Source organism: Colius striatus, chromosome 3, assembly GCF_028858725.1.
Source record: "Colius striatus isolate bColStr4 chromosome 3, bColStr4.1.hap1, whole genome shotgun sequence".
In the NCBI taxonomy this organism is placed as follows: domain Eukaryota; kingdom Metazoa; phylum Chordata; class Aves; order Coliiformes; family Coliidae; genus Colius; species Colius striatus.
In genome coordinates, this window is record NC_084761.1 from 12,750,242 (window position 1) to 12,764,095 (window position 13,854).

The 13,854-nt window shown below is 46.4% G+C and overlaps 1 protein-coding gene across 1 annotated transcript in view; it reads right to left on the reverse strand.

Annotated features, from left to right (window-relative positions):
* Positions 1-1,362: 1,362 nt before the first annotated feature.
* Positions 1,363-13,854, reverse strand: part of MAD1L1 (mitotic arrest deficient 1 like 1) — a 374,437-nt gene continuing 361,945 nt past the window's right edge. Inside the window, exon 18 of the mRNA XM_061992527.1 lies at positions 1,363-2,390. Within this exon, the coding sequence (XP_061848511.1) occupies positions 2,232-2,390 (159 nt within the window). The 3' untranslated portion in view covers positions 1,363-2,231. The remainder of the gene's footprint in view (positions 2,391-13,854) is intronic.

The following is a 13,854-nucleotide window of genomic DNA, read 5'->3' on the forward strand; positions in this document are numbered from 1 at the left end:
CTGCATTAAACTTAGTTGAAACAATCAGTTTTCCTGACAGAATGAGGTGCTGAGGGGTAATTCATCTGTCTCTCCTCTGCATGGAAGGAAGAATGTCCCAGAAGAATACTGTGCCTTTTACCCCAACTTATTATCTTTTCACTCTTGGGAGACAACTTTCCAATGGGCAGAACGTGTTTTGCCTTGTCACTCTCCAACATCACTTCTCACCACACTCATGTTTTGCTAAGATAGAGGGTTTATTGTAAACTTATTAATTACTTCATTTCTCCTGCAAGGAGCAAGGAGAAAAAAACTTCCCCCATCAGCCCGGATCCGCTCTTGTGCTGCGGAGCAGCCGCACGCTGCTGACGTCACCATTCATTTTCCCCATGACTGAGGAAGGCGATTCTTGGAGCCACGTCGTGCATACGAATCAGGCAGCCTTCCTCTGGCACAGCACAGCACAGCACACCAGGCAATTTGTCTTCCACCAGTACTTCTTCACGCAGAAAATGCCAAACTTTTGCTGTTGCACTTCCTTGCAAACCCTGCGGAGAGGAGGGTCGGGGACATGGGGCCTGCAGCCTCCCCAGAGCACACCTTGTCCCTCCACCTTGGATCAGTTAGGTCTGCAGTGGTTATTTTCATAGAATCATAGAATAGTTTCAGCTGGAATAGACCTTTCGAGTCATCTACTCCAACCTTTGTCCTAGCCCTATCACCCACTAAGCCATTTCCCTAAGTACACGAAATTCATAGAATCATAGAATGGTAGCAGCTGGAAGGCACTTCTAGAGATCATCCAGTCCAATCCCCCTGCTAAAGCAGGTTCACCTCCATCAGGTCACAAAGGAATGTGTCCAGGTGGGTTTGGAAACCTCCAGAGAAGGAGATTCCACACCCTCCATGGGCAGCCTGTGCCAGGGCTCCCTCAGCATTACAGTAAAGGCACATTTTTCTACATTTCCTGTGCCTGTAAACACTTGGATATATCCCAGAGTGACCTCAGCATGCATGGCCAACCCTGCAGCCACTGTCAGCATTTAAACTAACATTCTAGCCTGCTTACTGTTACCTTCTCTCCAAGCTTGAGAGGTTTGTTCCTGCTGATATCAAGAGGAAATCAATACACACAGAAATTCATAACAAACTAATGTGGTTTACAGCATGAAACAGACTTGCCTGGAAAAATGGAGATAATGATGTCCTCTCTCCTCAAAGCAGTGCCAGCATCAGATGGATGATTCGTTATCATGCTGTACATGTGGGAGAGCACAGAGGGAGCACAGCACACATCCCAAATAAAGGAGTCACGCATGCAGTTTCGGAAATGACACTTTATTCTTAATGACAAGAACAATATTCATTGTAACACAAAATATTAGACTTCAGGGGGTGCTGCATCATCCTCCTCAGAGGAGAGGAGGGAGATCCCAACAAGGTGAGCAGGCAGCCAGCTAAAGCCATCAGCAGTGAGCACATCCCAAATTGCTCCCTCCTACCTTCTGCCGTCCTGAGATAACCAAGTGCCCAAGAATCTCAGAGAGCTCACCAATAACATCTGAGCAAACCACACAACACAGAGGTGTCAATGCAGGAACAGAGACTTCAGATGGCCATGTATGCTTGTGCTCATCTGCTGAGGGATGGCAGACTCAGGGAACTCAATATTTTGGAAATAATTCCCACCTTGTTGAGTGATGAGCTGTTTACAAGAGCAGGAGATATCCACAAAGAACCTGCTATTCATGACTGGTGCTTCCCCTGGTCCCTTTCTATTCAGAGACCATGCTCTTGGCTCCCACTGGGGGAGGACAAGCATGGGACCAGGAAGCACCACCCTCCTCACTGCTGGGGCCCAGATTTGGGGGCTCCTTTTGGGAAAAGCTATGAACAGTGATGCTGTGGCTCCTTAAATCAGCAGTTCCTACCATATTCTCAGAGAGATGCTGAGACAGCCTGGGCAGTGATGAACACATTCACTCATTCAAAGGCAGGGACTGGGTCTTGGCATAGGAGAGCCTTGGGATGGAGTCACACTCCCCCTCCCACAGGAGGGAAATGATGTTTTCCTGAGGAATTGGTGGGATTTGGGAATCAGCATGAAAGAAGGGAGAAGAAGGAATTCTCTGCAAAACAGAAGCAACCCAATACCGCAAACTAAGGGTGGGAGGGTAAAATTTGTCCTCGCTACCTCAAATGTCCTGCCCAGGGGCGCTCGATGCCTGGCTGATGGCTTTGGCAGGACGCTAAACAATGGTCTGGCGGCTGAAGAGGTCGAGGGTGAGGGCACTGAGGAAGGCTGGGATGCTGTCCTGGCGAAGCAGGTGCAGCTCGATGAGCTCCCGGATGGTGCGTGAGAACTCGGTTTCCAGAAGCTGCATTTTTCCACCAGAGGAGCTGGAGGCCTGAGGGAAAAGAAGAACAAGGCCGTTAATAAAGGAGGGTTTTACCTCACGTCCTGTGCTGCAGTGCAGGGCTCACGGGGCTGCCCTGAAGCCTCCTTGGCATGGATCTGCCTGTGATGCAAGACACGTCCTCTGCTGCAGCCTGGCTGTGGGGCACAGGGCCTAACTGGGCTGTTACTGAGCTGTGTGTTTCCAATGCCCTCACCTGCCTCCCCCAGTGACAAGCAGAGTGACTGGGAGACAAGAGGTTCAACCACCCTGGAAAGAGGCTGCACAGTGGACAGGCCATATCGCTGGTGTGTGCCCACACCGGTGTCACCACCCAGCTCTCAGCTGGCAGGAGCTATGCACAAGGGCTTTCTCTCCATGAAAACACTTATCCCTGAAGTCATTCCGCTTCTGTAGGAGGAAGTAGACCTGTTCCTAATTAACACAACTCCCTCCCAATGAGCTGCTGATCTGCTCTGAATCCCTGAGATGTTTCTGGATGTTTAAATCAGCCCAGCAGCACACAGCCAAGAGCTCCAAAGGAATTATTCCAGAGATGCTCTCATGAAAATAAGGAAGCTCAAAATGTGGGAAGACACTACAAATCTCCTGCAACATATAAAACAAGTGAAAAAAAGCTAAATGCAAGAGGAATGCTTGAAGCCTCTCCTGCCTCCAAAGGCATGAAAGTGGCTTGTTTATTAATAAACAGCAAAAATATCACAGCACAAATGTTAATTTTCCCCCCTGCCATTTTCCTCTTCAAAATACTCCCATTCCTAATTGCTCTGCAACTCTGCTTCCTCTTGGAGACAAGTTGGGCAGCACAGGCTGTGCTGGCATCCCCCTGGGATGTGCAGGAACAAGGCAGACCCCCATCTCAATCAAAAGGTGGCAAGAGCCAGGGCAGAGGATTGCCAGACAAAGGGAAAAACATGGCTTCACCTCCTAGGAGAGAAGGGAAGTGATAACCACCGAGGGCCCCAGGGAATCTGCTTGTTTCTGTTTTCATGTTCGCAGGAGCCTGGGCACATTTGATGATGAACTTTTCATGTATGTGTCACTTTGGATTGTGAAGAGCATATGGTACTGAGGATGCCCCCATCACCCCTGAGCCAGGAAGGGAATCTAAACAAGGATTCTGCATGGAAAAGTAAATTAACTCTTGTTCAAATCTCCCTCACTTTGGCTTAGTTGTTTTGTTTTTCAGCAGCTCTGAAGGATGGCAGAGCTTTAATCTGCTGCTCACTGGAGGTACCTGACTTGCTTTCAGCACACCTGAGGTCCTGCCGGGTCAGATCGAAGAGGCTGAGTAGGAAGAGGGTAAAGATGGCAGATGATGGAGGCAGCTGCAGGCACAGGGAGGGACGTACATCCCCAGCCCATGTAAAGCCAGAGGTGCCACATGAGGCTGTAGCATAGCCAGGAGCCAGTAAAGGGGCTGGTGCTGTGAGAGCAGCCCAGGTTTTGTTTTGCAAGTCCCCCTTGGATCTGGCTGATGGGAAGCGCTGGTTTCAGAGGGAGGTCTGAGTATTATGAATGCATCGCTTTGCCTCCAAAGTCAGCTCTGAATTGGATTCATCTAAATGGGAATTCAAGCTCTGTATGAAACACACACTGCCTCCTCCGCAGATTTAAAACACTCTTTGGGCACAGAATTAATTTTCTAAGAATTTACAAGTAAATCCATTAATTGGTTTACTAGTTTAATTAATTAAAGCAAGTTCCTTAAGAAATTTAGCATCCAGTGCCAGACCATTTGCTTGTGTTTTATGATCTTGGAAATGGAGTAACATAAATGTTTTAAATCTCCTCTCTACTTTGAGCTTGCTATTGTCGTGGGTGAAGGTTATATTTGAATAATTTCTTCTCTTTTTTTTTTTTGGTGAGATTAATGGTAATTTCTCCCTACTATTCTTCAAAGCTGAAGTTTCCTCCTTCAGTTGAAGAATAAAAACAACATTTACAGAAAGTTCTGCGAACAAATACATGCTTCTGAGAAGACTTATTTCCCACTGAGTTCAGTGGGACTGTGGTTTCTCTCAATTGTTGGTTTGGGGAGGCACTGTCCTCCCACCCCAGGGCCTCCATCTCCCTGAGAACTCAAAAAACCAATAATAATAACTAAAAAAACAAAGGCCAAAGCCTCCAAATCCCAGATTTCTTATGATCTTTTCTGTAGCAGGAACAAGGAGAGAAGGCAGCCACCTGGAAAAAAGGCAATTGTTCCTCTGCCAGATGTTCACATGCTAATATTGAGGAAGGATGCACTTGCAGCTCAGTTCATTCAATCTCACACTGCTTTTAAAAAAATATAGAACTTTGTTGGTTTTTTTCCCTAGGAGTGTATTAAAATTGCTGTCATTGTTACCTTCCTTATTATTTGTTTTTACTCTTCTCTTTTTTTCCTTCACCCATTTGTTCATCGTGTAGTATAGACCAGGATATATCGACAGATCTGTTGCTTTGAGTTCCACAGCGGGAGTACCTTTGCAGCATGTGCTTTGTAAATGAAGTGATTATATGAAATAATAGCACTATGTTCTGAATAATTGACAGGGTTTCTTTTCAAAGACCAGCCTGCACCCTGCTCAATGCACTCGGTGAGGCAGAGGCAGAGCAGGGAGCACGGGGAGGGGTGGCGTGGGAGCGGGAGTGAGCGGGGGCCCACCACTGGGCAGGGGCCATGCAGGAGCACTGAGCAGGGTGACACAGGAGGGGATGCTCTGCTGAATGAAGGCTGCAGGCTCTGGTTGTTTCATGCTGGTTTGGATCAATGCAGAGCATACCTGCAGCTCCATCTCTGAAAACTGGATTTATGAAACAGGCAGATGAAATTTCAGAGCTGTAAGGGTGCTCGACTCCTGTTCTTCACAGTCAGAGCTAGGATGCCCTCCACTTATTTCTAATCATTTTCCTTTCTTTAATTAAAAAGAAGTATCAACCACCCTCAAAGAAAAATTGCTGGTCACAACCCCTGCTAACAAGAGCTTGCAGGTGACAGCGCATACCAACTATTCATATGATGCTCCATGTAATCCAGTTGCCATTCACCCTGATGATACATCCCTAGAAACTCCAAGTTTAGATGAAGCCAAAAGCCACCCAAGCCCATTCAGGTAGGAAATGCCCAGCAGAGCAACCTAAACAAGCATCATGGGTCCACAGGGACAGTCACAGAACCATAGAATCATAGAACAGTAGGGATTGAAAGGGACCTCTAGACATCATCCAGTCCAGCCCCCTGCTAAACCAGGTTCACTTTGATCGGGTTGCATGGCAACCTGTCCAGGTGAGTTTGGAAAACTTCCAAAGAAAGAGACCGCACATTCTCCCTGGGCAGCCTGTGCCAGGGCTCCCTCACCTGAACAGCAAAGAAGTTTTTCCTTGCGTTTAAGTGGAACTTTTTGTGTTCTAGCTTATGTCCATTTCCCTTTGTCCTGTCACTGGGCACTATAGAAAAATTGTTGCCCCATCCTTTTGATATCCACCCTTTAGGTACTTATTGATGAGTCCCTGAGTGGGAATGGGGCAAGAGAGATTTGATTATACAAGAGCATAATCAAATCCAGCCCTAACTGCTCCGTGCCCAACACTATTGACATGTCTTACTCAGAACTACATTACTATAGCGTGTTGTTGCTTTTAAAGACAACTCTGAAAGAAAAAGTATCCAGACTCAGAGTATAACCAAACAGATGGGGCTGAATGAAAAGCTGGGCCTGTGAGAATCCCCACCTGCCCTCTAGTCAATGTGCAGAGGAGTCAATGCAAGAGGAGACTTTGGGGACCACCATCACACTCCATTCCCCAAATCCCACAGTGCTGAGCCAGTCAAGTGCAGCACTTCAGTACAGACGTAAATATGTCCCCCACAACCCCAGTCTCCCTGAGCACAGAGCAGCCCAGGATGCTGAAGCAAGGTACTATGAGAATATAATCTCACAAGTACTCTTTACATAGACCTATATTGGTTTCTTATAACTCATGAAAAAAAAATCTGCCAGGCTTACTAAACTACTGAGATTCAAGTCTATGTTATGTTTTATTCAGATCTCAAATACTTGCAAAAGGAAAGATTCCAGCTTTTGCTAAGCTCTGTTGCAAGTTCAGTCTGATTTAAGGCCTATCGGGACCTTTTCTAGAAAAGCAACGGAGATCCATCTTTGCCCTCCTGGTTCTGCTGGTGGAGGGATGAGACTCCTGCCACAGAGCTCAAGGGTGACAACACCCCATTTTTCTCCTTGCAGGCCGTGCTACCCTGTAGAGCAATCAGATCAGCGGGCAGATTGCACTCGGCTGTAAAACACAAAGAAGATGGGTCTATTTACCACATGGTGACATAAACTGGCAGTAGCTGCTCCTGGATCTGCTTGGAGAAACGAGCTGTTAGTACAATTGTTTTTCCATGAGAATCAAGATCAGCTGCCGCCTGCCAGAAGGAAACATCATAAATCTTCCTCTTAACCCTGGAAATTGGTAAATTATTCAAAGCTTTATAGTTTAGATATACATATAAAAGCCTCTGAAATAACCCCCAGCATGGTAGAAAAGCAAGTTCTCTCCAACAGGGACCATCTCAGCAAGGAACAGACAATGCAGAGGAGAAATAGGCATTGCCAAAAGTCCCTGCTGGGGGGATGGACCTGTAGATGGCTGGGCCAGGCTGGTAACGCAGGTCTCTCAACTGCTGTTGCTTCAGCCTAACATATATAGGGCTTCTGACAGCACTGATTCTGGTAAGCTGGCTCTTTGCCCCCATGCTGCTGTTGCACAGAAACACTGCCCTGAAAGCCAAGTCCTAGCATTTATTTCTCTGCTTGTTCCACCAGCTGAGAGGCAGCTGTGTCAAAAGTTTGACAGGGTCTCCTTCGTCACTTATAAGCTAATATATAGTTCAGAAGCACACTCCAGACTACAGACGCCAATTTTTACTTTTCTCTCTGACATATTTTGGTAGCTAAAAACGATGGATTCCCTAATTCTGTCTCCAAAAGCTATAAGCTGTCATGCAGTGTGACTTTACCACACAAAGGATGCTTCTTGAAAAATATTGGTTGAACATGAGACTCAACATTCTGTAGACTTTCAGACTCTGGAATAAGATTTGAAATGAGGGTGGTCACATGTGACAAGAAGAAAGCTGACATGGGGATGTAGTATCATGAGACAACGTGGGGCAGAAACATGGAAAAATGCAGAAAGGGGCTTCTGATAATCTCATCTAGGCTCCCTTTCCCATGAAAGGCTGAACCAGATAATCTCCCAAGATCCATTCCAACTTGGGCTGTTGTATGATTTTAGCATAAAGTGGAGATATTATATGTCTGATTTCTACACTGAGAAAGCGCAACTGCCTTCATGGTTTCATCCATGCAGGACATGCACTCCTGCATCTTCACACACCCAAGTGATGAGCATCCAAATGCTGACAACGGTGATGGTGGAACTTTGTACCAGGCACAGCAAGCAAGAGAGCCGTGGCTCAGCTTGGGAATCTCAGTTCAAACACCTCCTCTGTGTGAGGAAAGGTGAAATCTGTGACTTTGGCAGGGCTGCCAGAGTGGCTTTCCACCCCTTGGCACAGTCACAAGTCTTTGCTTTGCAGATGCCGCTCAGCCATGCTCTATGGTAGATGGTACTTTTCAAGGCTAAGATGTATGAGGGGTCAAAACGAGCAAGTGAATCATTGCTTAGTGACATTTACCCAGCAAACGTATCGTGGAGGCTCCATCTCATCTGCTATGTTCCTTCTATTAATCACTGTCCATGCATCCCTATGCACAGCTGCTCTGACTGCACACACAAACAGCCCCGTGCACGCTGAGGGAAGAAGCACCACAGTTCACAGCCAACACTTCATGCAGAGCTGCTCCCTGCTCTGTACGGGTCCATGGGCCTCTGATGTTAAGGACCATGCCATGGCCATGCTCTTCTCTCACTGCCCCAGTTCTTACTGTCATTTCCCTTGTCTCTGTGTTCCCCACCCCACCTTCAAGCCTACTTTGACATGGGTTATGCACATCTCGCCACCAGACTGATCCCTTTGACAATTTGCCTTCATCATTCAAATCCCTCAGACCTCCTTTTCAAGCAGAACAGTCACTCACTCTTCCTCAACACCTTCCCCCATCAGCAGAACTCCTCAGGGTTGGCTGTGCTGTCTGGTCACCTCCTGAAACCTTCACAGCACTATCACACACTGGTGTGCCCACGGAGCCTCTGCCACCAAGTGCCTTGGGCACATTGGTGGTCCTGACGGTCCCTTGCCTCCCTCTTCCACCTTCCCTGCAGCATCCACCACCTACCTTGGCACCCATTAATACATACAAACCCTGTCACAGCCCAACAAACTTATTTGAAAATATCTTTTAAGAAGCTGCCGCCTCTGACCTTTAAATGAGAAAATCCTTTTGTTTCTGCCTCTTGCTTTGGATGCTGAGATTTTTCTAAATGTCAAAGGCTGCCTTGTCCACGTGCAGATGTTGAGGGGGGGAAGTGTTGATGCCAAGTGGGCTGGCACCCACTCCTAGGTCTGCAAAGCTGATCAGTCCCCACTGTGGGTTGCTCTGGACAGGCACACACGCAGGGCAGCCCACCAAGCACAGAGACAGACAAAAAACTGAGGTGCCCAGAAAATACCCAGGGAAAACCTCTGTGTGTGTGTGTGTACATGTGGAAACTGTCTGCTGAAGTTATAACAACCCAAACACGAGGTTCTGAGATTTAATTGCTCCAACTTGGCTCTCTTGGGTGATGATATCATTATCAACATCCCCCAACTGAGTTACGCCTCACCAATCAATCTCTCCTAAGCATCATGCACTGCTCAAATACCAGGTCCCCAGGTAGCCATTAAATCACTTTAATTAGAGGCTGTTCATTTAAAATTACAGAAATATTAAAAAAACAACGAAAAAAAAGCAAATTGTACCACAAGATGTGCTTATGGCTGGAAATACTTATGAGGTTATTTAGCAAACTGTTTACCGGTTTCCTTCTTCTTTTTTCCTGGTAATGGCCAGGTTTCAGCTGGCCTGACAGGATGTCTGTCCAAGGTAGCTCTTGCAAGATGTGCAGCTCTTCATCAATCAAGTCACCTACCTTTCACAAATGACCATGCCTTGTCTGCAGTCAAGTTTTTCCCCCTTTAATATCCTCTGTAACCCGAAAGAGGAAGAGTACTTCTTTATAATAATTGCTTCTTGCCAAGACCTCTGACCTCTGTGTCGCTGGCTTGCTATATAAAGTGAATTTATGAGGCAGAGAGGGATGGATGCCTGTAAAGGGCCTTCCAGGAAATGTAATGAAAAAGCTGCTTTTAGCTGCTGAGCAAAGAAAAGCAAGCGCCTGGCAATGCCAAGAAGAAAATTGAAAGCTGGGGCGGGATAAGTGAGAAACAGCCCTGCATGCACTAAGATTTATAGCAAACATTTCCTTTCTCTTTCTTATTATTCAACACTGAGATGAACCACAACCCCACAACGTCTTTCGCGCAAGAGGTCATCTCGTATCCTTCCATCTTAATCAGAAACATAGCCCAGGCACTATGCACCTGAGTGACAGAAGCGATGGGGCCCTGGATGCTGCACCAGCTCAGCAGCGAAGAAACACAAGAGCGGGGCCTACTGCACAGCAGTGATTTTCTCCCTGTAGCTACTCGTTTTGATCTACGTGAGCTCTCCTGCACCTCATGTTGAATATGAAATATGTAGAAAAGAGCAGGGATGTGCACAGAAGGGCCTGTAGCCCTCTCGATAGGGGAAATTGCTCGGTGTTAATCCTGGGGGACAGTGCTCTGCGCAGCGGAGGGCAAGTCAGCATCTTCTCTCAAAAGGCTTCTCCAACAGGTTAATGCCCTTTAGACTGTCAAATGCGATGCCATAAAAATAAGATCAAAGGCTTTAAAATAAGGGAAGCATATTTTTGATTCATACTATTACTATTTTATATCTGAATATTCCTATACAGCTTTTCATCCTGGAAGACAGGTCTTTGAACTGCTGTGATTTCACCTATCACTGAGGAACAACCCCGGGGGTAAAATGTGACAGCTATTATCAGGGTGCATTAACGTTACTCAACAGTTCAGCACAGACAGAGACAAATATATCCAATTTAAATCATAGGTTTGAAGAACTACTGCTCAGTGTGGTTTAATATCCATGCATTTTCCAAAAGTGCTTTGAGAGTTCTAAAGGACAAGTGGTGAAACTAAAGTTTCCCATCTCATCTGTACGATGCATTCAGCCTCACACCATTGTGCTGTGAACTCAACATCGGCATAGTCAAAGAGGAAAGATGGTAACATTGATGATTCACCTGTTGCATCTGCTTTTGCATCTACAGATACTGATGGCGACCTCCAAACTATGGAAGTTCACCCTGGGGAAATTTGTTGAGGTGACACCTAGAAATGGTTCAGCTGAATAGAAGACTGGTGAGAGCAAATCATAGCAGACTGTTCATATCACTGAGAAAGGAAATTGCATGGGATGCCCACTCTAAACTAACACTAGCTGTAGGCTGTAAGTCAGAGCTTGAGATTATAAGTCATAACTTTTTAACAGGCCTCAGGATGTTCACCAGTGTTCACCAGCCAAATATGTTTATAAATGTCAACCATGAAGAAGTGTGGATGAGAGCAAGGCACAGGGCTCACAGAGTTTTTCTAACCCTATCCTATAAAAACCCAAACTATGGAATTAAGCTATAAATCCAAAACCTCAATAAAAGGCTCAGGATCAAATCAGTGTCTTTCCTTGCCATACAGGGAAGCCATGCTGATCCCTGAGCCACAGGTATCTCTGACCTACAGTGAAGCCCTTCAGAAGCGGCAGTCAAATGCACGTTACCCCAACTGCTGTCACAGCCACACGCTGCAGAGCTGGGCTGCTCCAGCACTCAGCTGCAGCTTTCCAACCATCTGTGAGGTGACCGTATTGGACCGGTCAAGCTGCACAGTGAGTCGCTAACAAGCATTAACAACATCTAGCCCATGTGTTCTGTCTAGTAAAATGCCGACCCATCTGTCTGAAACATTAGCGGCTCCATATGCAGGAGAGGCATAAATTAGGGAGAGAAAAATCTCCCGTTACTTCCTCTGAAATGACTCTGTGGTTGCAGTCTGCGATGCTGGGGACTGGGTGTTATGGAAGTTCTGTTTCCCCAGAGAAGTCACAGCCTCATGTAGCTCTCCAGCCCTGCCATCCAGAGGCAGTTTCTGGTCCATGCCTGGCCCAAATGAATGTGGTGGCTTGGCACAAAGGGAAAGGCAGGTGAAACTCAAAACTAGTCCCAAACTTGTCTCCCAGGAGAGCCAGAAGCAGGGAGACAACTTGAGAGAGATATCAGGGACTGGCAAATAAACCCAGTGCACAAGAATCTCTCACTGAGACAGGCAACTCCTCTCATTAACCAACTAGTTGCTTATCACATTCCTCTCCAACTCCCTTGCTAGGAGGAGAGCTGGAAGCAACAGAGGAGCAGAGAACCAAGAACAGGGACTTTCTGGAACACAAGAAACATCATGTGAACATGAAATATGTGAAACATCTCTCCTGTGAGAGAAATGCAAAAAAACAATCTGTGTGGGCTTCAGTTGAGATGGCCTGGTCCCCAACATGGGGAGGTACTCCACTTGTGAACTGCAGCTGTGAGCAAGAGGTCTGTAAGAGAACAGGAGCAGTCAAGTTTGCAAAACCCTGTGTCAATGAGAGATGGCTGGAACCATGGTGAATTTTGATGGCAACTTCTTGCAAGCTGCCATGCTGCCTAGGAGATAGGTGCTCGCTCCCCAGAGTGAAGCACCTCTGCCCAACAGGCAGAACTTTCTGGAGCCTTCACCACTCACTGAGTCATGCCAGGCATGTGCCGTTCCTCTGCTTAGCAGCTTCTCATCTTTCCCTTCTGCTTTCCCTTCTCCAGATTAGAGCAAATAAGCAGGAAAGCCCAATGCTTTCCTGCATTAGCCTAGCCAAAGTGCCTGCATGTGGTGCAGGGTGCAAATAGGTCATACAGACTTCAGGACGCACCAGCTGACAACTGGAAAAGAACACTCTTGTTTGGGAGCTGGACATCTAGTTTTGCAAGAGATGGAGGGTGAGCGCATGAGGCTGGGAACAGCTGAGCAGATTACACACATCTGTGAGGCATGTCTCACTGGAGCTACTGCTACTCTGCCATAGAGCAGACACCAGTGTGTGATTAACACATTTATCCTCCTCGTCTTTTTGGCATCCTTCTGGAAGTCTTGTCATGAGCAGAGCGGAAGGAAGGCTAAAGAACAAGATGATCTTGTGACCAGTAATGGCTCAAGAGACCATAAGTGATAAACCTAATGACAAGCAGACAATTATACCTCAGATACGTGGCTGGGATGGGACAGTATATGGAGCATGTCTGTTCCCGGCTCATTGAGTTTGCAAGGCTTGTGGGGGAAGGAGTAACAGATGGACCTGATCTCGATTACAGATGAAATTCTCACCATCTTTATTCATTATGATCTCCTAGCTCTTGTTTGTCTTAATCTGGCACCCCAGGCTAAAACGCAGGTTTAAGCCTTACATCAAGGAAATTGGTGACACGTATTAGTCACCTCTGCACAGAGCAGTGCTCTGCCTTACACTCCGTACTATGGGGATTGAAGCCACTGCTCAGCTCAGAGAAAGGAGAACTGATCAATAATAACGTCTTCCTATGGGACTGTGTGACTTGCTTATAGTTATGATCTACCAAAGTAGAAATTCAGTGCTGGCTTTGGAAATAACATCAGTTGCTGTTACAACATCTATAACCAAATTTTCACACTCTTAGCGTGATTTGAGGAAGGCACTTTTATTGCTCTTGCTTTTTTTGCTATCTCACATTTTCTTTGGTTTTCTTCATTTGAAATCGCTGTCATCAGCAAGACTGTCAACAGGACCAAAGTGAGCATGAGCTGTCACTACCCAGAAAGTCAAAGAAGGAAAGTTGATTTCAAACAGGCAAAACATTTTTCTTGTGTCTTCAAGAATGAGTTTTAACCCTGCAGCTCACAACCCCCCTGTGGTTGGAGGCACATTTCTCAGACTACATCTATAGCCACAAGTCAAGATTTATACTGGGAGACAAGATGTCACCATTTCACACACGTCACCATTTCTTTCTCAGCTTACAAGACGTTTAAGTGCATTGAGCTGGAGGTTACCAGTAGCTCTGTTGGTGGAGTTACTCAACCACACTAGTAGTCCACAGACATGAAAACCTGAAGACCAAAACTGTGCAGGTTATGTATATTCTGCTTTCACAGAATGGGCTTTAATGCTAAACTCAGTGTGAAACAGAGAGTCACAGGACTCTCTCCTTGACCAGATCTGCTCTCACCATCAGAAGGAAGTCCACAGCTGAAGAGACAGAGGTTGCAGCTAAGGAGTGAATAAATAGAAAGATTTCAGTACTCAGTGAAAAAGGAAAAGAAATTCCACCCTGTCCCTTG